The sequence below is a fragment of the Chanos chanos genome, chromosome 9 (genome assembly GCF_902362185.1).
Source record: "Chanos chanos chromosome 9, fChaCha1.1, whole genome shotgun sequence".
Taxonomy (NCBI): domain Eukaryota; kingdom Metazoa; phylum Chordata; class Actinopteri; order Gonorynchiformes; family Chanidae; genus Chanos; species Chanos chanos.
Genome location: NC_044503.1, coordinates 29,645,214 through 29,670,689, shown reverse-complemented (window position 1 = coordinate 29,670,689; position 25,476 = coordinate 29,645,214). Strand labels below are relative to the sequence as shown.

General features: G+C 40.5%; 1 protein-coding gene across 1 annotated transcript; it reads left to right on the top strand.

Annotated features, from left to right (window-relative positions):
• The first annotated feature begins 5,007 nt into the window (after positions 1-5,007).
• On the top strand, positions 5,008-25,218 carry LOC115821037 (tripartite motif-containing protein 35-like). Its single transcript, XM_030784784.1, has 6 exons — positions 5,008-5,412; positions 5,622-5,717; positions 7,823-8,053; positions 8,191-8,213; positions 23,391-23,509; positions 24,185-25,218. Exons 1-6 carry the CDS (start codon positions 5,008-5,010, stop codon positions 24,709-24,711), a joined length of 1,401 nt encoding a protein of 466 aa, XP_030640644.1. The 3' UTR covers positions 24,712-25,218.
• The last annotated feature ends 258 nt before the right edge of the window (positions 25,219-25,476 follow it).

Here is a 25,476-nt window from a genome sequence, read left to right as displayed (position 1 = left end):
CCTTTAAACAAGTACACTGATCACTTGATTTCTCTCTCTCTCTTTCTCTCTCTTTTGTACATTAGAATCACATGAAAACTCATTTAAATTCAATGAACCCCTGTGACCCTAATCAGGATAAGCAGCCTTGAAAATGAATGAGTGAGAGTGGTTCTAGCTTGCAAATGCATTCAGTAATAACAAGGGAAAAAACAAGGGTGAAGGAAGTGCAGATGCAAACAGTCACGAGGACCTAAGGCCTTGTTTTATAACCAAGCAAACAAGTTATAATTGCCCTCAGGGTCAAAGAGCATGTGAAAAGAAAGATATAATAGCTCGCTCGAAAGAAGGAGTCTTCGAAGCTCATTAAACTCTGAACATCTCTGACTCCAATATTATTTTCTGAGAAATATCAACCACAACACCATACAAGAAGTCATGCCATACCATGTTAAACCTTCACATGACAAAAGAGTGAACTAACATGGAAAGTGTGACCTTAATTGTTGTCAGTGACTGGATCAAGTGAGAAAGAGAGGTCTTCTTCACAGTTGGTGAGACAGGTTTGAATCCTCGACACCTACTCCTCTCTGTGGAGCCAAACAGCCAACTTTACTATCAGCAGAAGTGGACAAAGTAAACAACTGCATTACTTCAGTCAAAGTATCGATACTCAAATATTACTCCTATGCAAGTTAAAGCTGTTCAGTCCAATTTTTACTTGAGTTAAAGTACTGGAGTACTTTAAAAATACTTAAGAATTCAAAGGTACATTTTCTTTTTAATGTCAACGCATTGTTGTATTGTTTCCACAATGCATTTACAGAACCCAATGACACTGAAACAACCTACTGAATGCACTGACTTGCTTGTAGAAACTGTAGAATACAAAGGTTTGTGGAATATGCTACAGAGCCTATAGAAACACAGTTGAATCAACAAAATGACAGCCACTTTCATTTTCATTTTTTTATTTAACAACCCCCCCCCCAAAAACAGCATGGCAGTGTTCTGACACAGCTGTGTGTGTGCGTGTGTGTTTTCTGTGAATCAGAAACTATTATAGTGTTTTATTATCTTTTTCACGATCACCATCATCATCATCATCATCGTGATTAAGCAAGTATACCAGTTCAGTGTTTAAAAAAGCGGAAAACAGAAACTGAACATGGAACATTCAGTGAAAGGACTTAAGTCAGTAATGTTAACTTGGCATTTTCGCTAGCTATTAGTATGCGTCAGCAGTGGGTTCACACAGGACCTGGGGTTATGTCCCAACTTTTTTCTGAGCTAACTGGTTCCCGTATGTGTTCACGCACTGTGTTAACAGCAGCATTTGTAGTCTGCCTCTGTCACCAGATTCATCACACATTCGCAAACATATTACTAGCGATTTTCAAGTTGCATCTCATATATCACATTTTAAAGAAACAGCCAATCATATTAATCCTCACCTTTTATAAAGATGAAAGATACCCACTGCGCCACTGTGCCACCAGTAGACCGAATTGATTCTGTAAATTTTATTACTACTAACTGTTCTGTTTCATATAATATGTATTATTTCATATTTTACCAAATACCACCTTTTAAATAGCGATACAATGTAACACCCTAAATGTCTTGATTTCATTTGTCCACAAATTTTAAAGCATTGTACTAAACAATATATTTATTTTCTGTAAGAAGAGATGTTGTTTTCCCAAATTTTCAGTATCTTTTAAAATAAATATTATTTCTTTGTCTACAGGTTTAAGCAAAAAAAAAAAAGAAAAACCACTAGTGTTTAATTGTCACAGTATTTGTCTTACCCTATTATCATGAGCAGCCTCATCTACTGGACAGAATTAATGGTTTTTATGGTTTTTTGAAGTCTGACACACAACACACACAGGCTGTTTATCCTCCAGACAGAAGAGTTTGAGTTTCTCACTTTGCAGACTGCAGAACTTCTCAGACCCTGATGAAGATGTCTGACTTCTGCCCTGTAAGAAAGTCTCACACAGGTTCTTTAGAGGTAGGTTAAAAGGAGGCTGATCTTTCGATGATGTTCTTCTACAAACAGGACACCCCTGTGATCCTTTTTTATCCCAGAACTGCTGCAGACAGACTTTACACACACTGTGACTACATGACAGGACAACAGGATCTATAAAGATGTCACAGCACACAGGAAAGGAGAAATCCTCTTCTGACACTGAAGCTTTACAGGCCATTTTTCTATGAGATCCTTTCTTGTCACGATTCAAGTTTAAATCAAGTTCAATTTCACTTTCTATAAGCCAGAGTGAACAGTCTCTTATCATTCTGTTTTGAAGTCTCTTTATAAACCTTGTAAAACACCGAGATAACTGCTTTCATTCATCTTCCACATAACTATACATCATCTTTCGATCACCTGTAAAATATGCTGTGGTCAGATTTGTGAAGAGCTGGAAAAACTGAATCTCTCTGTTGTCTGTATCCTGATTGTGCAACAGGGTGCAGAAACACTGTGACTGGAATCATCTTTGGACAGAGAAAATGTGTGTGTGTCAGAGAGAGAGAGAGAGAGAGCGAGCAAGAGAGCGAGAGAGCAAGAGAGAGCGAGCGAGAGTGAGAGAGTGAGAGAGAGCGAGAGAGGGAGAGAGCAAGAGAAAGTATTTGTAATATAGATAGAAGAATACAATCACCACACAGCTAGTCTCAGCTAATTCATCTGTGAGCATCTCAGAGGTGTTTGTTAAAGCCTATTTTCATATCAACACTCACTCCACTGAAACCCCAAACTGTCCTGAAACTATAATTCCATTTCTGTATGTGGCCAGGTTTCCATGGACACAGAGTAAAGCAGAGACAAACTACAACACAATGAACAGTAAACATGTTTTGTTATCAAAGTTTAAAGTCTCCAAAGACAACACTCACTCACTATCTAAGCCGCTTATCATGATTAGGGTCGCAGGGGGGAGCCTATCCCAGTGCTCATAGGGCGAAAGGACGCATTGCCAGTCCATCTCAGGGCAGACATACAGACAAACACATTCATACCTAGGGGCAATTTAGTGTCTCCAGTTTACCTAACCTGCATGTCTTTGGACTGTGGGAGGAAACCCACCCAGACACAGGGAGAACATGCAAACTCCACAGGACCCTGGCCAGGAACCGAACCCGAAACCTTCTTGCTGTGAGGCGACAGCGCCACCTCCAAAGACAACACAAAACAGTAAATCGACTCAAATAGACATTGAGCCCTCCACCATTTCAGAGACTGTTTCCTGAGGGTGTGTTGACCATGGTCCAAAGGAGGATTCGTTGTGTTCTGTGACATCATCTGTTGTGTATTCATGGTATCTCTGAAGTCTTCCTGAAGTCATTCTGGCAAAGCAAGAGATTTCAGGAAAGTGCAGTTTGCAAGGGAAGTTCCTGAATGTTTGATTCTCCACCTGACCTTACCATAAACAACCTGTGTGAGTTTTTTTTTTTCACCTGAGAGAAACTCAAACTCCTCTCTCAGGAGGATAAACATCCCATGTACCTAGTGTGTGTGACTTCAAAAAAAAAAAGGACTTATGCAAGGAAGCTGTATAAGTGTTAGTGTCACAATGCTGGACCTGGTGGGCTTCGAACCCAGGTTGCCAGGGCAGAAGACAGGTACCCAGTGAACGTCCCACCCAGGACTAGGGTGAACCCAGTTGCAGAGACAGACACTTGAGTGTGGGTTTGATCTCAAAAGGTTTTTTAATTAACTAAAAAACTCAAGTCCAAAAGAGACAGCTCAATCCAAAAAGGGAAAAAACAAGAGATCAAATGGGGGAAAAAACTCAGGCAAAATATCTTTACAAAAAACAAGCAAACTGGTCCAAAAGGAGAAAAACAGGTTCAGTCCAAAAAGGCAAACAAAAACATTTCTTTAGGCAAAAACATCACACAGTCCAACAAGGAAAAAAACTCAGATGGATTACTTGGAACAGGACTCTAGAACACAGGGGAATGGCTCAAAGACTAAGCAAAGTTTGAACAAAAGACCAGGGTTTAAATAGACAGACAAGACAAGACACAGGTGATACACATACAACAATAATGAACATTAGGGAAACAGAACATGTGACAAGGACAACAGAAAGACTGAGGACCCCTATGGCCCAAAAAGAGGAATTACACCCACATTCATGACAGTTAGAAGAAAGAATGGATAAAAGAATTCTCTCATTCTGGTAACAGCTTTTCATGCTGAAGTAACAAAACATCACGAGATGAATAGACAAGGTACAATTTTGAGTATATGATGAAATGTATGTATGTATAGTATACAAAACTCCATTTATGTGGATGGGCTCTCTGATTCAGTGTCTTTGAGCCATGAAGAGCATAAACCTTAGCTCTAGCATTACCTCTTTTGTTTTGTCTTTTGGGTGTGGGGGTGGGGTCTCCCTTTTTCTCCTAATTTGTCTTGTTCAATTCCCTGTATTTCTTTGCCAACTAAGGACTGTGATTAAACCCTTACAGGATTTTAGAGCAGGATATAATTAACCATGATATAATGTGTATGTAGGCATTTCTCACTGTAAATAATATCACTTCTACAGGATAATAACACAGTGTAATATTAAATTGAAACTAGACAAAGGTCCTGAGTAAGCTGAATTATTTATGTAGTGTAATGTATACCTTCTCCTGTAGGGGGATAACTGCTTGCCTTTGAAATGACTTTAAAAAAAAAAACAAAAAAAAAAAACAGGAACCAATCGGAAATCTTTACCAAAAATCCCACCCACTGGCACTTTGCTAGAGGGAAGTGATTCATCTTGCGTTTGTCTACTTCGAATGTAATAAGAGCTCAACCTTAAAAATAAACCAAGATTTAAGCTGAAGTTTCATTTTTGGTAAGGAGACAGAGAATAAGGAATTCAGAGAGTCTACAGAGTGAAGTTTGTCCAGACAGCAAGACAGTTTTGTGAGTTTGTAAGCTGTTTTCTAATCAAAAATCAGAGAGTGAAAGTAAATTTGAGATTCAAAGTGTCACGTCAGGAGTGGGCCAGTTACAATATGGCTTCTCAGTTATCGCTATCAGAAGAGGATTTCTCCTGTCCTGTGTGCTGTGACGTCTTTAAAGATCCTGTTATCCTGTCATGTAGTCACAGTGTGTGTAAAGCCTGTCTGCAGCAGTTTTGGAAAAACAAAGGATCGAAGGAGTGTCCAATTTGCAGAAGAAAATCCTCAAAGGAAAAGCCTCTTTCTAACCTGGCTTTGAAACACTTGTGTGAGGCTTCTGTGAAAGAGAGAAGTCAGAGATCTTCAGCAGAGTCTGAGGAGTTCTGCAGTCTGCACAGTGAGAAACTCAAACTCTTCTGTCTGGAGGATAAACAGCCTGTGTGTTTGGTGTGTCAAACGTCAGAAAAACACAAAAAACATACATTCTGTCCAGTAGATGAGGCTGCTCATGGTCCTAGGGTAAGAAATACTCTGTATCATCTGATTTCTGATATGAAACATTAAGAATTTTTATATCAAAGAACATCAGTGACCCTGAAACAGAAAAAACTAAACCAGTATTAAAGAACAGCCATCTATAGTTGTTACAGAGGAATGTTCTGGATACTAGACATAAGCACATGTAACTAAATGAACTACATGGACACTGAAGTGGAGTTTTATTCCAGGGGGAACTGAAGGCTGCACTGAAGCCCTTACAGGAGAAACTGGAGATCTTTAAAAAAGTCAAACTGACCTGTGATGAAACAGCAAAACACATTAAGGTGAAAAGAATAAACATGACTCCTGGGTACTTAAGAGTGAGACATAACACATTTTGGTTTTTGCTCTATTATGAAAAGATTGTACTAATATATATTAACAATACTAGAGTGAGCTACCTTGGAGATAAGCTATTGTGTGCCAAGTATCACAATTAAGTGCTACATTGATCTACATCATAAAAAGAGTCAGTGCTCATAGGTCAGTACAGGCAGAAGTGCCACGTAGAATACATCATGGAGTGATAAGTAGTGCCTTAGAGGATAGAGTTCTCAGGGTGGTACATAGGGGTTGAGTATAGGAGGTTGATTTAGTTTGTGACTTGCGGAGGTAAAGGTTTTGCGGAGGAGAGGAGTCTTCAGGCGCTTCATGAAGATTGACGGGGAGTCAGCAGAGTGGTTGGTGCATCAGAGATTGGGGAAGCTATGACAATGAGGTATTATTGCATAGGAAAGTGATGGGAAAGAACTTTCTGTGCATGGAAATGAGGAAACCTGTTCCCCTCCATGACCAGATGAATGCAGAGTGTGGGAGAAGAAGTTTGTAGAGAGAGAAGCTGGAGTTGCAGTATTTTCTGGTCAGATCCATGTCTCCGTAAATTCTGGGACCTGTAGTGAAAAGTGTGTGGTGAATGCAGGGACAAAGACTGATTTCTTGACAGCGGATCAGCAGTTCCACAGCCCAACACAAAAGGCGGTCTCTGCAGCTTTGCACTTTGGAGCAAACTGACACGCTTGGGATTGCATTGTCTGTAGATGAATTTGCACTTGCATTTACTATGACCGGTAGGGGTAAACTGGAAGCACACATTGAGTTGTGATTTATGAAGTGCAGTTTGGAGCTGAGTGTATGTCTGAGGAATTCCTCAGTTTCCTCGCTCCGAGGAATCACTGGGGTTTACACTTACAAAGTTTTTACACTATAAGGATGTCACATGAGGGATGACGCTTCCGCCGGCACTTCCGTGTTAGCGTTGTCTGTTCACTTAAAAGCAAGTTAGTTTTGTCTCTGATTCCAAGGAAGAACGAGGGACGCCAAGATTATTAAGAGATGAATAAAAGTGCTAATTAATGTGACACAACCCGTTACAAATAACCAAAAACCATTACAAATAAACAAAGTCCATTGCAAATAACCAAGCTGTTACTTGGTAAACAAAATCATTTTACTCATATTAAATCTGTATAGATGAATTTCTTACACTGATGGAGTTAGACATGACAGAGATGACAGATTGTGGTTAATCTCCTGATGAATGTACATGGTGTGTATTGTTGTTTGTTCTGTACAGATCAGTTATAATGTAATGTTACAAATGTCCTACTATAGAGTTATGACTTATGTCTGACTCACAGCAACTGAAAGGTCCTCATCAGTTTAATAAACTCTACTGTGTGTTAGTCACTAAAAAGGTGATATATGCATGATCCCTGAACACACAAATATAACCACTGACATAGAAGTCCTAAAAGGTGAAGAGGACCAAAAAGGAGAATATCAAAATAAACTTTTGTCTAATGTTTTCCATGTTGACACATTGTTCCAGAGCAGAGACAGATGTTGTGACTGTGGACATGTCAGTAAAAACATGACTATAGTGTGTAATGCTTTAGCTTCGTAGGTTGAAGACTGGAGACACCATGGAAGAGGCACGACAACGTAGTTGGCGGTACTCATAGGGGTCAGTTTAATAATAAAGCATCGACCATGTAATGCCGGGTCTCAACGGCACTCTAATCTGGACATACATGCACTTCAGACTGGCAAAAATAAAACAGAAATGAGGATAAACAAGCTGTCGCGATACAGGTTTTCTTGGTAGTAGTCAGACAGGTAGCACTGCACTTCACTTGTTCCACACAAGAGAGAGACTAATTTCCTCCAATCCCCCCAATATACGCAGGCGCAGCGGCATAATAGGCAATGTGCTCTTAAAGGCACAGCACAATATAACCATTACAAGTGTCACAGTGCTCTATATAATATCCCTGTTACACTGACCCATGATAAATTTTGTCCTGTGCTCCTCCTCTGACAATGTCTCACACAATCAGCAGCTACAATCTTTACGAAAACACTTAGTCTTTTTTAAATGTTCTCTAAACAGATTCAGACCCAAAACACAGAGACGCAGATTAGGAAAGAATTCAAGAAACTTCACCAGTTTCTACGAGACGAAGAGAGAGCCAGGATAGCTGCTTTGAAGGATGAAGAGAAACAAAAGAGTCAGATGGTGAAAGAGAAGATTGAGAAGATGACTACAGAGATTTCCTCTCTGTCAGACACAATCAGAGCCATAGAAGACAACATAGGTGCAAAAGACATTCTCTTTCTGAAAGTAAGAATCTCTCTCTCTCTCTGTCTCTGTCTCTGTCTCTCTCTCTCTCTCTCTCTCTCTCTCTCTCTCGTTCTCTTACTATAATACATCATAAACCTTCAGTAAATGATGATTAATCTGTCTGACCCCTTTCACAGAACTTTGAGGCCACAAAGAAAAGGTAAGTAACCTGTCTCTTAACTCTCTTCTTTTTCAGTGGTACAAAACCCACAGCAGCACTGACTCCTGAATGTTATTTTAGAGCCCAGTGCACACTGCAGGATCCAGAGATGATTTCAGGAGCACTGATCAATGTGTCAAAGCACCTGGGCAACCTGAGGTTCAGTGTCTGGGAGAAGATGCAGGACTTTGCTCAATACTGTGAGTTAATGTACAAGATAATGAGATGAAAAAAGACGAAAAATTAAAAGAATGTCAACTAATAAAATTAATTTACTGGATGCATTTGCAGGTCATGTTTTACTTTATTAAGATCAAATATAACAACAGGACTTAAAGAACATACAGATCGTAGATTCAGGACTTTCAAGTAGACAGAGTAAACCAAGCGCAATGTAGGGTAAAACCAAACAATTTCAGACAAAAAAAAAAAAAAAAAGCAGGGGTATTTATACAGAACTAAGTGAGGCTGAACTACCAAAAGACAGGTGGAACAAATGATTCAACTAACAAGGTTAAACAAAGCTGAACCGTGGGGTCAGGAAAACACACACTGACCAATAGAAAAAGGGAAACCAGAGGACCAGGGCATGAAACAGGAGGAGCTGGAAAATGAGAGGAACAGGGGAACAGAACCCAAACTGATCACGAGGGGGAGAAATATGAGGAACAGGGTGTGACAGAAACCCCTTCCCCTCTAAATGCGCAGCTCCTGCCACGGAGGACACCAGCAGATGACAGGGGTCGAGCAAGAGACTGGGCTGGGGGCTGGAGGCTCTGGTGGCAGACTGGGAAGCAAAACAGGATGATCCGGAGGCTCTGGTGGCAGACCAGGAGATGGAGCTGGACAGCCTGGAGGCTCTGGTGGAGGACTGGGAGACGGAACTGGGCAGTCCAGAGGTGAAGCAGGAGACAGAAGTAGGTGATCCGGAGGCACTGGAGGTGGAGCTGGAGACGAGGCTGGGCGGCCTGGAGGCGAAGCAGGAGACAGGACCAGGCGATTTTGGAGCTCTGAAGGTGGATTTTGACCTTGGGACTTCCAATTCATACTCGGCACAGATGTTTCTGTATACTATACCACATATCTTACACCCTGCTGTTATGTGCCGGATTGTCTCAGGGGCTTCTTTGCACAGCCTTCACCTGGGGTCCTATCTGGTGTGGTAGACCTCGGCCTATATTGATTTTGTACTCAGGGCCTGTTCCTGTGCTGCCATGATCAGTGCCTCTGTGCTGTCCTTCAATCCAGCCCTGTCCAGCCACCGGTAGGATTTCTCAATGTCAGCCACTTCTTCTATTTGATGGTGGCACATGCTGTGCAGGGGCTTGCCCTTCCACGATATTTCCTGATCCTGTCCCTGTTCTTCTTCCTTCAGAGGTTTCTGCTGCCTTCTACCTGATTTAGTCTTGGATCTTTCTTGTCTCATCCTGGATACTGGCTCTGATGCTCACTAGTCTTTGGCCTCCTTCATTCCACTTAGTGGACAGTCTCAGGATGCTGGATTTGGAGTGAAATCCTCCATGCATTGTAAGAAGCTTTCTTGTCTTGATGTCAGTGGCTTCTATCTCCTCCTTAGGCCAGCTTACTACTCCAGCAGGGTATCTGATGACCGGCAGGGCATAGGTGTTGATAGCCAGGGCCTTGTTTTTCCCATTCAGCTGACTTCTCAGGACTTGCCTTACTCTCTGCAGGTATTTGGCAGTTGCTGCTTTCCTAGCAACCTCTTTGTGATTCCCATTTGCCTGTGGGAAATTTGCCTGTGTGGCTTTCCTCGACTTCTGCTATGTTGCCCTCCAGTAGTACAATCCCCTTAGTTCTGACTACCTTTCCTCTCTTTGATACCATCCGACCACACTTCTCAAGCTGGAATGTCATGCCGATGTCATTGCTGCAGATCCTGGTAGTGTGGATGAGTGAGTCGATGTCTCACTCACTCCTGGTGTACAGTTTGATGTCATCCATGTAGAGGAGGTGGCTGATGGTTGCTCCGTTCTGTAGTCGGTAGCCGTAGCCACTTTTCATGATGATCTCGCTGAGGGGGTTCAGGCCTATGCAGAACAACAGCAGGGACAAAGCATCTCCTTGGTATATGTTGCATTTGATGGCGACTTGTGCTATTGGTTTGAAATTGGCCTCTGGCGTTGTTTTCCCCATTGAGTTCTTGATGAAGGCCCTTAGTGTCCTGTTGATCTTATACAGCTCTGAGCATTCCAGGATCCATGTGTGAGGCATCAAGTCATAGGCTTTCTTGTTGTCAATCCAGGCGGTGTACAGGTTGGTCTGTCTGGTCTTGCAGTCTCAAGCGACTGTCTTATTTACCAGTAGCTGGTGTTTTGCTCTCCTGGTGTTCTTTCTGATACCTCTCTGGGCCCTGCTCATGTATTGAGCTATGTGCCTACTCATTTTATCTGCTACGTTGCCTGACGTGAGCTTCCATGTTGTGCAAAAGCAGGTTATCAGCCTTGGATGAGATTGCTCCCTTCTGGGGATCCTTCAAGATCAGGACTGTCCTACCTTTGGTTAGCCTTTCAGGGTGGGTTCCATCCATTATCAGCTGGTTCATCTGTGCAGCCATGCCCTCATGGAGCAAAGTTAGCTTCTTTAGCCAGTAGGCATGGATCATGTTAGGGCCAGGTGCCGGCCAGTTCTTCATACCTGAGACTCTTTCTTGGATGTCTGCCCCTGTGATGGTTACTGGATCTTGTTCAGGGAGGGTGCTGTGGTCTGTTCTCAGGTCCACTAGCCACTGAGCACTGGTGTTGTGCGATGCCTCTTTCTCCCATATGCTCTTCCAGTATTGTTCAGTCTCCAGCTTTGGAGGATCTACTCCTTTGTTATTACCCTGCCACTGAGAGTATACCTTGGCTGGCACAGTGGAGAACATCCGATTTATTCTCCTGGCTTCTATTTCTTTGGTGTACCTCTTCAGGTGGGTGGCCAGGGCTATGAGTCTTTGTAGTATGAAGTCTGAAGGGCCTCAGGTATGGACAGCTTGTTGTACTTCTCTGGTAACCCTTTTTTGCTTTTGCCTTTCTGTAGTTCCGAACTTTTGCCTTGATCTTGGCCGCCAGCCTCCATCTCCATGGGGGATACTGCTCCTTGTGGCTAGTCTCTATCTTATAGCCAAGCATCTCAAGGATCACTGTTGCTGTGTTATTGATTTTAGTGATGGTCGCAGTACGGATTGTCCGTAGTGCTGCATTCATGTCTTCGAGTAGACTTTCAGGAGGTACTTCTGTTCTGTCCTCGGTATATGTGCTGTATATAACTTGACAGTCAGATAAACGCCTTCCTAACATCAAGACTCTGAAGACAGTCAACCCCTTGTCCACAGGTTTATTGACGTTGCAAAGAAGGGTGAAACTGAAACATACAAAGCATAATCAACGCTACGCTTGCTTTTAACATGTACAGATATTCACAATGTAAATGTATCAATTAAATTTTAACATGAATTAAATCCTCTCATTTTTTAGTGTTAGAGGTTGTATGTATTTATTGTAAATTTAACTTCAAATGTAATATATAGCACTATATTTTAACATGTAATCAGTCATCTCTTCGTTTATTTATTTGTAATTATTCCCGTATGAACTTCCAGTGGCCTAGGAACAATGCAGTCAATAGCAATAGTAGCTCGTAACTAATGGATTTCTGGAATCTAACCTCACAGAATGTAACACGGACCCAAAAAATAATGGTCTGCGACCACAGATAACAATTAAACGATCAGTACATACCCACGATGCTACCAAAGGCATGAGATGTATGCAGATGTTGCTGGATTATCTCAGATATAATAAAACAACAGCTCTCAGTATCCTGCTCACTTACTTCCTAATTGCTAATCACGTGACATAACTTCCTATTACTAACATCCTGTAATTCTTAAAGTGGCTGCAACAAAATACAGAAACAGATAAAGAATTACTAAAGAAAACAAAAACAATACTTCTAACACATTAACTTAATTGTAACAAAACAACTTCACTTAGTCTTGGTAACCGGCAGGGGTTCCAGATGTTCTGCACTGTGCAGTGGTGTTACCTGACTGAGCTATCCAGTGTGTGTGTGTGTGTGTGTGTACAGAGAGAGAAATGTACACACACACACACACACACACACACACGCACACACACACACACACACACACACACACAGAGTGCAGTACTCTTTAACACACTTGGTTGAATAATCTCAGCACTGATATCACTGTAATTCATATGTACTTGCAAAGTTGACTTTACTATTATACAAACCACTGTCTCTATTATTATTATTATTATTATTATTATTATTATTATTGTCGTTGTTGTTGTTTAATTGATTCTCTCTTTTTGTTTTCTTCACAATTCTGGACTTTCACAATCCATGTCGATAAATAAATAGCCCAAACATGTAAATATTATGTGTTTGTTTAGTCTCTCACCCTCTGTCTCTCTCTTCAGCTCCTGTGATTCTGGACCCCAACACTGCAGGACCATGGCTCATCCTGTCTGAGGATCTGACCAGTGTGAGATACAGAGATGATAAACAGCAGATTCTTGATAATCCAGAGAGATTTGATAAATATCCATGTGTGTTGGGTTCTGAGGGCTTAAACTCAGGGACACACTGCTGGTATGTTGATTTTGGGGACAGCACAAACTGGACCCTGGGTCTGACTACAGAGTCAAACCAAAGAAAGGGAGAGACATTCTTTAACACTGGTGTTTGGTGTGTGTGGTTATATGATGGTAAATACTGGTCAAAGGACTCAGCAGGGCCATTTGTTCCACTGACAGTGAATGATAAACTCCAGAGGATCAGAGTGGAACTGGACTGGGACAGAGGAAAACTCTCATTCTCTGATCTTCTAAATAACACACACCTACAAACCTTCACAAACACTTTTACTGACAGAATGTTTCCATTCTTTTATAATTACTGTAAACTCTCTCCTCTGAGGATCTTACAAGAGGTAACAGTTTGACAGTGTATCAGTGAAACAGTGGAACAGCACAGAAAGATCAAACATATGAAGATAAATGAGAAAAAGCTTGACATTAATGTGAAATTTCTGTTTGTGATGTCTGATTTAAATGTGTATAAGGGTTAAGAGCATTCATTTCACATTTCAGAGAGTGTTTTCAGTGTCTGATATCATATCATGAAGATAAGATTAAAATTCAATTGTAACTTTAATTAAATAATGGCGATCAAAATCAAGTAAAAACCAGGTCATATTATTTTCTGATGTTTTATGTGAAGTCCTCACCTTCTTTCTTCTTCCTCTCTTGTCTCAACATTTACTGGCTTCTTGCTGGTCAAAAATATTTTAACGATCCCCATCTGCCAATATAAGAGATTTTTACAGCTCATTTTCTTTATTTTACAGTATGCCATGTAACACAGGCTACCCCTAAAGAAATGTATGAATAAAAAATATTTTCTTTTTCCTGTTTTCAGTTCAAAATCCCACAAAGAGTTTTGTTTTACTTAGTACACCAAACCATATATAGTCCTTTCCTGGTTGTGCATTTTCGTTTGTTAGACACATATGTCAAATTCTGTCCATCCATCTGTCCATTTGTCCATCTCTCTCTTACACACACACGCAAGCACACAGATCCTCTCTGTAACCGTGTGGTGTGGGTCAAGCATTACAGTTAAAACTGTCTTCTATTTGGCTTAGCAGAACTTTTGTTTATCAGTGTCTGTCAAAAAACATAAGTGAAATAAATAAATTAATAAAATCTCTGTATGTATGCGTGTGTGTGTGTTACAGTGTGTGCTGATTCTCTGTGCTATACTGAGATCAGTGAGGTTCCTGCTCTCTGCTCCCATGTCTTTAAAGTCAGACATTAAATTTCCAATCAGATGTGGTTTAATTATTCATTTTGTAATATGGACTTTGACTTGGAGTTTGTGCATATCCTGCTTCCTGAAGACCTATGAACCAGGTGTCACGCCCCAATTCTCTCTCTCGCCCTCTGCTGGGCATTTTTATGTTAGGCTTTTGTATTCACCTCCTAGTTTCCCTTGGTTCACCTAGTTAATCATGTGTTACATATGTTTCACTTAATCTCATCCTATTCATAGTTTGTCAAATAAAAAGACATAATCTCTTAAATATTTCTCCTTGTAAAGACAGAGGTGAGTCCTTCACCTGGGATTAAAGGTCAAAGTTAGAGTTACACAATTCTAAATGTGTCTCTTCTATCATCTGTGATTGTTAGTGTAATCAGTTCTCCCTATGGAAAAAGATGTTAGATTATATTCTAGAATAATGAAAACTGATCTGTGTTAACAGATTCAGTGTCCTCTAACAAATCTGGATGTCAAGTCTTCAAGTCCTGTTGTTGTTTGAAGTGCTCTGCTAACTCCTACATGGCCTGAACATTTCACATTATGCATTTCACATTTTTCTTTTTTCTCTTTTTTTTAGGCACAGAACCTTATCTTTTGTTGTGAGGACCTTCAGTGGCACATACCCTTCTTACACTAAAATTTGCCAAATACAACAAATTTGCCCATTCTTTGGAGGTTTCAGTGTAGTGGAGTTTAACTTACTGTGAAAGCCCAGTACAGCTCAGTGTGGCAACACTGATGGGTAGCTGTGAAATAATGACACTCCACAAAGGAATACCACAAAAGAAAGATGGATTCTGACATCACCAGCACTAGAGATCATCAACAAGTTAAATCTCCACCAGACCATGACGTGAAAAACAATGAAGCTCAGATCAAACAGGAGAGTGAAGATACACAATCCATCTCTGCTCATCCATTCTGCTCCTCAAGATCTAAACTGTCTACAAGATATTCTTCCAGATCTTCTCTCATAAGTGGGCCAGTCAAGCTGAGGTGCAGGCTGTCAGAGTCAGAGCAGCTTATGTACAGAAAGAGATGGAGATGAAAATGGAGAGGGCAGGGACTGGGGCAAATGCTAAAGCAGAGAGGATCCGCTTAGAGACAACTCTGGAGACCCTTCATCAGTGTGGCAGTGTGGTAATCAAATGCACAGAGTATGAAAGTGACAAGCATCTAGCAGCGAGTCACCCTAGTCCACTATCACAGACAACAAGGTCTTCCTTCCCTCTGAAGAACATGGTGAAGAGGATGACAAAGGCGCTAGCTCAGTAGGCCTATATCCTTTACAGTCCATCCTGTCTGTTCCTTCCATGGTGATAACTGATATAAAAGCCTCCCTCCAAGAAGAGTGTGGGGGGGCGGGGGGGTAGATCTGTTTTTTGAAATATATTTAAAACAGGTCTCCAGTAAAGAGAGAAGGTGATCTCTCATAGATTTATACCATTCTGGGGGGAACCGTCAGTACCAGGGAACTTGTTAGTGCTCAGGCTTGAAATAGCTCTGTCTATCTCAACCTTTGTTATTGGTGAGACAAGTGTATCATTAATGACTTTACCAAGCATGCGGAGGTCTGAGGAATTCAGAAATTCAATAATTGTGTGTCTATTAGCTGTCTATTCCCGGCTGGGAGTAGAAAGATTTGTAATACGTTTCAAATGTTTTTTGTATACCATCCAGACTACTAGTAGCCTTATTTGTGACAGGGTCTCTAATCTTATAAATGGTGTTTTCTACTTGTTGTTTTCTAAACCTCCAAGCTGGCAATTTTGTCGCTTTGGGGCCTGCCTCATAGTATCTTTGCGTCATAAACTTTAAGTTTTTCTCAACTTCCTCATTTAGTATTTTATCTATTTCCTGCTTGACATTTCTAATTTGGTGTATAAAAGAGGGCTCTTTGTTATCAGTGTGCGCTTGTTCTAGATCTCTCAGTTTTTCCTGTAGATTTGAAAGTTTTTGGGCTTTTATCTTTTTCAATATGGCCATCCTGGCAATGATCTTCAGCCTGAGAACAGCTTTGGCCGCATCCCATAATATACTAGGATTTACATCCCCATTTTCATTGTCCTGTAAATCTCGGCCTAGGTCTGTCACCACTGAGCCTCTAAAAGTGGGATCATTCAACATGCCAGTGTTTAGCCTCCACAATGTTTTACACTGTCTGCCTTCTAGATGTAAAGTTCGATAAACCCCAAAATGGTCTGAAAGATCCCTCTGGCCTAATTTACAATCTTTCAATCTATGTAAGTTCTTGTTATGCATACAGAAATATGGTCTATTCTTCAATAGACTGTTTGTTGAGCAGAATAAAAGGTATATCCTGGGTGCAATTCATGCAGAGACCGCAAAACATCAATCAGTCCCATTTCCTTGAGTATTTTATTTATACGTTTTTCAGTAGGATTCCTTCTTCTTTTACACTGTTGGTTGTATCTAATAAAGGGTTAAGAAGCATATTAAAATCTCCTGCACAGATCAGGGTCCCGTACGTTTCTGACGCAATCAAGTCAAACAACCTTCTATAAAAAAAAAAAAAAAAAAAAAAATCACTCCCAGAGGGAGCATAAACATGAAAAAAAGTCACCTCTTTTTGGTCTGTTTGGTCTATCCCCTTTATCAGAACAAATCTGCCCTCTTTATGGCATTTCAGATATGAATTCAAACCGAATCGAATTTGAGATCAGTATATTAACTCCTCTTCTTTTTCACTATTTTTGTATGATGAGAAGAAAGTATTCCTAAAAGCTTTTTTTTTTGTTTCCTGCCAAAATGCTATATTTATCTTCTTTTTTGTTTCAGCTATCATTTTGCTGTGTTGTTTAACCCATTTACAATCAAAGAGAGTATTTTATAATGGTAATACATTCAATTTACATTGGAAACATTGCACTTGTAACATCCAAGGCCCCAAAAAATAAATAAAGTCAAATAAAACAAGAAAATTCAAACTACAATACAAACCATTGAAATGAGCTTCCAGCAAAAAAGGTGCTATGTTGCCTTTGGCAATGGAAGGGGCTTGCCACAGAGTGGGGCCCCTCAGGAGCTTGTGTCACGCTGGTGGAGTGGTGCAGGACCCAAGTGCAAAACACAATGATGGAAGTGACAAAACGGAGGACTTTACTTGCAAACTGAAGATAAAAATACACGTGCAAACTGGAACAAAAACCAGTAACAAAAAGGTGCAGCATAACAGTGTACAAACAAACACAAACAACGATAGACCAGAGACAGGGGAAACACAAGGGCTTAAATACAAGAGGAAAACTAAACAGGGCAAACATGATTGGATAAACTTAACAAGGGGGGAACGAGGTTAATAAATGAGACAAACAGGATCAGGTGAGGGGTGGAAACACACACGGAAGAGGAGCACAAAGACATATCAAAACAAGAGTCCAAAAGATGTGGTGCAGGCTGTGACAGCCTGTCATATTGTGTCTTGTGGCTTTCTGTCTATGATACGGTACATACAGTTAAGCCCAAAATTATTCATACCCATGCCAAATTTGGCTTTATAGTGAATTTTGATTTGACCAATAGGTTTCATCTGGCTGGAAATGACATAAACAAGAGACAAAAGATGGTAAGGCATTGTGTCAGAAATGTTAATGATAAATTTCAACTATTTCTATGGGTTTTTTTTTTTCATTTTTACTAAAAATGTCCAAAATTATTTATACCCCTTCAAACTGTCGCAAATTTATGAGAAAATGCAAGCTCCTATACTATTCCAAATGGCCCTGGTAATTTCTACCATCTTCTAGAGCGTTCTAATCAACAATAAATTGAGAACAGCTCAAGTAGTTCTCTAGTCAGTTCCTAGTCAATTGCAAGTCATGGCCGAAACCAAAGAGCTTAGTGGGGACCTCTGGTTGCACATTGTGACTGAGTTTCCACTTCTCCAAGACGGGCACACAAAGGCTCGCCTAGCCTTTGCAAAAGCTCACCTGGACAAAGAAGAAAACTTTTGGTCATCCAAGCACAGAATTGATGACCAAAAGCTTTCTTCTTTTCTGTCTTGGAGAAGTGGAGTCCTCCTTGGTCAGCGTCCATTGAGACCAGCCTTGTGCAGTGTCCGCTGGAGTGTCTGCCTTTAGATATTGGTACCAGAATTGCTTACACTCATCAGGATGGCCTTGGTGGCGATCCTTGGATTCTTCTTGGTCTCTCACACTGCCATTCTTGCCAGCACAGGGGTCACTTTTGGCTTCCTACCCCTGCCTTCTGAGATTTTTCACAGTGTAGAACTCCTTGTACTTTAGATTATGCTTTGCACTGTGGCCACTGGCACTTGAAAACACTTGGATATGGCCTTATTTTCTTTCCTTGTGTTGTGAGCAGCCACAATGTGCAACCAGAGGTCCTCACTAAGCTCTCTGGTTTTGGCCATGACTTGCAATTGACTAGTAACTGAGCAGAGGTCTTTCAAGATTATCTTATTGTCCTACTAGGGGAAACTTGTTATGCAGCAAGGGTTCACTTAGTGACAGAACTCAAATGGACAACAGCAACAAACAATAAATTACTTTTTTTTTACAAAACAAAACAAAAATAATTAATTAATTAATTTTTAAAAAATAGCACAGGAAAATGGAAATCCTGCTAAATACAAATGTGCAAGAGTGCAAATGTGCCAGGGTAGTGCAAGGAATGCCGCCCAGAGTGTTAATTGCCATTGAGCATATTAATAGCATTTGGGATGAAAGAGACATGGAGTAATCACGGCCTGAGGGCAATAGCTCAAACTCCATATGGAGTGGAGGGTCCTGGCAGTCCAATATACCATGTGTCCTCCTAAGGACCTGCCTATTATAAATGACCAAACACTTGGCCTGGCTCCTCTCCCTCAGATCTTACTGGCCATTTTAACAAGACTTCCAAGTCTGTTCTTATTGGATAGTGTTATATTTCCTAACCAAGCAATTATACAAAAGGTTAAAACGGATTCAATGAAACTTCTATAAAACAGAGTCATCATGTCAGTAGAAACATTAAAAGAGTTGATTTTCCTCACGAAAAAAAAGTCTTTGCTGGACCTTTTTAGAGGTAGCATCAACATGGGGTTGGAAACTCAGTTTATTATAAAGAACAAAATCCAAATATTTGTAGCTCTCCACTAGGTCAATGCCAGTACCTTTTATAACAGTTGGCAGTGTGCTAGGTGATGCCTTTCTGAGATCAATGATCATGTCTTTTGTTTTCGGCACATTAAGTTGGAGGAAAGACTCATCACACCAAACCACAAAGTAATCCACCACCAGCCCATGATCCTGTTCCTCCCCGTACAGGAAGGCTGAGAATAACAGAATCATCAGCAAACATTAGGATGTGTCTGTTCTTATAGTTGCTGTGCCACTCATTAGTGTATGTGATGTAAAGAAGGGGGGGGGGGGGGGGGGGGGGGCAGCCTTGAGGGGAGCCAGCAGATGAGTAGAGCTGGTTAGAGAGAACGCCGTTAACACACTGTGACCTACTGTATCAGTTAAAAAGTCCATTAACCAACCAGTCAGGTTAGGGTCGAGTTTAAAATGGCAAATGAGAACTACTGCATGAATTGTTCTCAATTTATAGTCGATTAGAATACTCTAGAACAAAGTAGAAATTACTAGGACCATTTGGAATGGTATAAGAGCTTCATTTTCTCACAAATTTGCGACAATTTCAAGGGTTAAAAATAATTTTGGACACAACATTTTTAGTAAAAATGGACAAAAACAGTTAAAGTTAGTTAAAATTTACCATTAACATCTCTGACACAATGTCTTACCGTCTTTTGTCACTTGGTTATGTCATTTCCAGCCAGATGAAACCTACTGGTCAAATCAAAACTAACTATAAATCCAAATTTGGCTTAGGTATGAATAATTTTGATCCTAACTGTAGGCATCAGCTGTCATTATAATCCGATTATAAAGAGTCAGGAGTGAATCGCTCTCCCATCCCCTGCTGTAGCTCCTGACTCCGTCCGACGATACTCGTCTCAATCTCTCCCGAACCTGTTGCTGAAACTGGTTCTTATTTCCACCACGCCGAGTCTTGGACGTCTCCCACGGCAGAAGTCGGGCTAGCGTTTCCTCCCTTATGCCCTCGCTCTTCGTCCCACGCGTGACTTTGCCCACGCTGAATCCTCGTTTCCACAGATCTTCCGCTGTTTGTGGCACTGGTGTACAGGATGATGCGCGTTTACCAGGATGGTAAACGTGCATTCTGGTTAACGGAGTTTCGAAGCGTGTTCCATTCTCCTCCGGCGCCTTTTTAACGAGTATGTATACCTTCCTCTTGTTCTGTACGTCCACTGCATAATCATGGTCAAAATACACCCATTTGTTTTGGTCACGGGGCTGCTTCTTCCAAGCGACATAGAGAAGTTTCTCTTTAACTGAGCACTGGAGGCAGCGTACCACCAAAGAACGTTATGGGACGCCCGCAGGTGGTTTTAGGAGCTAGAAAAAAAGAAAAAAAAAGAAAAAAACTTTATACTTAGCCCTGTAGAGGGAGATTTTGCTACCTCCGTCATATTAAAAACACAAGGTATTGTAAACCAATCAGAATACTTCATCTGAAACTTTGCCCTCTCATACAGGAAGTAAGTAAGACAGAGTAAGAACGAAAGCAAGACAGAAAGTCTCAGTGTATTTTAAACGCAAAAGAGCTCTAACTTACAAACAGATTCCACGAATCAACCCTAAATTAAACCACGGTTAAACAAACTTAGAATAAAGCATTTACAGAGCCTGCAGATCAAAGTGGAGCACAGGCAGAAGACGAAGGTTCGTGTGAATTTACGCTTTGATTTGCAACCCGAAATCATAAGGTGAAAGTACAGTTGCTATCCAGGGCGTCACAGCAGGAGCGGACGTGGTACACTGGTTACACTGTCATGGCTTCTCAGTCCACATTATCAGAAGAGGATTTCTCCTGTCCTGTGTGCCGTGACATTTTTAAAGAGCCTGTTGTCCTGTCATGCAGTCACAGTGTCTGTAAAATCTGTCTGCAGCAGTTCTGGAGGATAAAAACTCCCAAGGAGTGTCCAGTCTGCAGAAGAGCCTCAAAATCCAATCCTCCCCTTAACCTTGTGTTAAAGAACCTGTGTGAGGCTTTTTTAAAGGGAAAATCTCAGAAAACTTCATCAGGGTCTGAGGAATTCTGCAGTCTGCACAGTGAGAAACTCAAACTGTTCTGTCTGGATGAGAAACAGCCCGTGTGTGTGGTGTGTCGGGATTCAGAGAAACACGCAGGCCACAAATTTTGTCCAGTGGATGAGGCTGCTCCTGGTTACAGGGTAAGCCCCTTTTCCTGGCCATTTAATTTTCAAATGTATTATTATTAAAATTAATGAATATTAAAATATTAATAATATTAATTCTTTAATTAACTAATATTATTATTTCTTTTTAATTTTACAATAAATCTTCCCTCCCTAAGCAAATATGGTGTTGCTCCTTCCAAAACTTTGGATTTCTTCTTTTGTGCTGCCTTTGTATCATGGAATATATTAGCAAATATGTAATACACCCACACCTGGGGCTCAAGTCTCCAGTTTCCTGTATAGGTGTCGGGGGTTGTGTGAGAACTTACAATAATAAAGGAATTTGATCAAGTCAAAATAAGTAATTGGGTAAGAAAAAAAGCCCACACACGCACACACACCCACACAAACACAGAGTTGGTGCCCATTCTGTCTGTGCTCTAAAGTGTTTCCACAGCCACTATTTGACTCTGCGTCCCCCTGTGGTGTCTACAGGGAGGAACCACTGCACACCAGCATCTCTATCACAGCAAATAACAGTATATAAACAGATGCAAATGAAAGCAAAATAATTTTACCATACATAATATGGGTATCCCTCCAGTCGACCTACCAGCGTGAGTGGTGCACCATGAACGTGTGAGAGAGGTGGAATAAGTAATACCATATATAGGGCTTAAGCAAAACTGTCAAAATAGTAATGATTCAAACAGCAGTTAGAAATATGCAATTAATTAACCCTGTTCACAAACCCTAGGGGGGAAAAAACCAGTTAACTTATAAAAAGTTAAACACCTGTAATTAAAAATGCGACATTGGCCATCCTGGTCTGGTCATGCTTCATATGAGATTGTATCAGTTACATTGGTGATTGTCCAATAGAAACACCCAGTTAGATGCTGACGGGCCAGTCAAGAACAGTGTTTTATTTTCCCACAAACCAGCATCCCTTTACTCCTCAACTCTGTGTGGATGAACACACAGGACACCTCACAGTCCATGACAGTAATTCCCAGTCTCAACCAGTTTACACTTATTATTCCCACATTCCCAAATCCCAACAACAGCAACATCAGTGTCAGAGGAGATGTGTTCATCTTAAGAGCTTGACAACACTGACACACATAAAACCTCCTAAAATACAGAAATTTTATATACAGGAAACACAACTGGCTCATACATTTTTATCTGTACGCTACAACACAAATTTTCTAAATCTTGTTAAGTGAGAATAATCTAGCTTCTGTCGAGGGAAAATTGTACATTAGGAAAGCACACATCTAAATAGTTTAAATTTATCAACTTTTTTTTCTGTAAATTGTTATTTTATTCCAGGAAGAGCTGAAGACTGCATTGAAGCCCTTACAGGAGAAACTGGAGATCTTTAAAAAGGTCAAACTGACCTGCGATAAAACAGCAGAACACATTAAGGTGAGAATAATGAGAAATGAAGAATGAGTATGTATTAACAATGTCTAATATATAAATGGAAACATTAACGTTACATCGCAGAAATAAACATCAGCAAAACATTATATAAACATCATCAAAACTACACAACTAACTCAAATCTAAATATTTCTCATTTCAGTTACAGGTGAAGCACACAGAGACACAGATTAGAAAAGAGTTTGAGAAACTTCACCAGTTTCTACGATATGAAGAGGCAATAAATATAGCTGCACTGAGAGAGGAAGAGGAGCAGAAGAGTCAAATGATGAAGGAGAAGAACAAAAAAATGATCAGAGAGATATCTGTTCTTTCACAAAAAATCAGAACAATAGAGGCGGTGATAAAAGCTGAAGACATCTCTGTCCTGAAGGTGAAAGATTCTTCACCCTCTGTCATTTCCTTGTTCTCTATTTATCCCTCTCTACCTTCTCTCTACCACCCCCCCCCCCCCCCATCAATAAATCAGAATTATTCGGTAGGTATCTGATGGTTAAATCCTTTGCTCTCCTTTCACAGAACTTTGAGGACACAAAGCAAAAGTAAGCAACCTCTTGACTCTTAGTTCTCTTCTTTTTCTGTGACTCAAAACCCACAGCAGCACTGACTCCTGAATGTTATTCCAGAGCCCAGTGCACACTGCAGGATCCAGAGGTGGTTTCAGGAGCACTGATCAATGTGGCAAAGCACCTGGGCAACCTGAAGTTCAGAGTCTGGAAGAAGATGCAGGAGATTGTTCAGTACAGTAAGTTTGATTACTGGATAATGAGACCGAAAGAGGGAAAATTTAACAAACTTCAGGTGACATTTTACCACTGCGCTTAACGGTCACTAAGAGTTTTCGTCAGATATTGGTCTGACTGTAGGATGACAGAGTCTTTTCCTAAAAGAAACTGGGATTGAGGCAGTCTGTTCGTGAAATATTAGAGCGGGAGACAGATGTATTTATAATATAGAGTCTACATTATAAATGAGAGAGAAAGATGTATTTATAATATAGAGTCTATATTCTAAATGAGGGAGACATGTATTTATAATATAGAGTCTATATTCTAAGTGAGGGAGACAGATGTATTTATAATATATAGTCTATATTAGTAGAAAATAACAACCTATCCCAAAGCCTAAAACTAACCCCAACCAAAGAAAACACCTTAACTCTATAGTTTTTAGTTTTAGTTTAACATTTCTGAGAGCACCTATGCATTTTGTTTACTAGCGGGGCTGTGGTTTTGACCTAAGTTTTTGGCGTTGCCAGCCCTTTCAGTATAATGTCCTCCTATATTAGCGGAAATATGTACACACACACTCTCACACACACAGCGACACACAAACACACACACACAAACATGTGAATAATTTTGAATATGTAAACATACTGTATAATCAATCTCTCTCTGTCTCTATTCTCTCTCTTCAGCTCCTGTGATTCTGGACCCCAACACTGCACAACCATATCTCTTCCTGTCTGAGGATCTGACCAGTGTGGGTTATGGTTATAAGAAACAGCAGCTTCCTGATAATCCAGAGAGAATTGATAGATATGCATGTGTGCTGGGCTCTGAGGGCTTTAATTCAGGGACACACTGCTGGGATGTTGATGTTGAGAACTGTGCAGACTGGGATGTGGCCATGGAGTCGAACCAGACGAAAGGGGAAAAGGTGTTTGATGGAATCTGGTTTGTGTGGTGTAACAATGGACAATATCAGACACACTGCCCAGGACAGTCATGGATGCCTCTAAATGTGAATAACAAACTCCGGAGGATCAGAGTGGAACTGGACTGGGACAGAGGAAAACTCTCATTCTCTGATCCTCTAAATAACACACACCTACACACCTTCAAACACACTTTTACTGAGAGAATGTTTCCATTCTTCTATACTTACTGTAAACTCTTTCCTCTGAGGGTCTTACCAGTGAAGTGTTGTCTAACAATGAAATAGCACGGTTAGATCTGATAATGTCTCTGCATTAACTCACGTCAAATGTCCGTTATTATGTTTAACAAACTGATATCAACATTCTACACTTCACATCACATCCAGTTAACTGACAGTAAGGTTATATGATGGTTAAAAATGATTTACATGAATTTCACTGATTATTTTCTCAGCATGATTTTCTAACAGATTTGAAGGGAGTAAAAGCTTGATGTTTAAATTTACTGACAATTCATTTATTGTCAGATTTAACAATTCAAGTGGAGTAATTAACCTAAAATTTCATCACTTCATCTTATCTCAAAGGGATCTGGGTTTGGAAAACGCTCTCTGCTAATTGTCACACACTCTCTCTCTCTTCCCCCCTCTGCTGGCCATTCTGTGTTATATTTGCATATAAGCTTGCTGCTTTCTTAGTGAATCATTAGTTCTACCTGTTTAGGTTGGTCTAGTCCTGTTCTGTTTTTGGACAAATACACCTGGTTTTCCCTTTGGTAGTTTGGAATTGAATTGTCGATGTGTATACTTGAAGTCTGAACCCTAAACCTGTAAGTTCCCAGAAGTCATTTGTTTCATCCTGTTTATGCCTAGAGACCTGCACAATCATCCAGAATCTCCCTCAGTCTCAGTGAATGTTTTTACTTAATTATTTTACAACATGACTGTTGTTAATGACGGCAAATGGTGATTTCCCTTTCTAAGGACACACATTAGAGAAATTAAGAGTTTCGGTGTTTGTGGAATGCCTGCTAAGGGCCCTCACAAAAA

Coding starts and splice junctions, on each gene's coding strand:
- LOC115821037 (XM_030784784.1), top strand. CDS start 5,008: ATGGCTTCTCAGTTATCGCTATCAGAAGAGGATTTCTCCTGTCCTGTG. Junction 5,413..5,621: donor AGGCTGCTCATGGTCCTAGG/GTAAGAAATACT, acceptor GTTTTATTCCAG/GGGGAACTGAAGGCTGCACT. Junction 5,718..7,822: donor AAACAGCAAAACACATTAAG/GTGAAAAGAATA, acceptor TTCTCTAAACAG/ATTCAGACCCAAAACACAGA.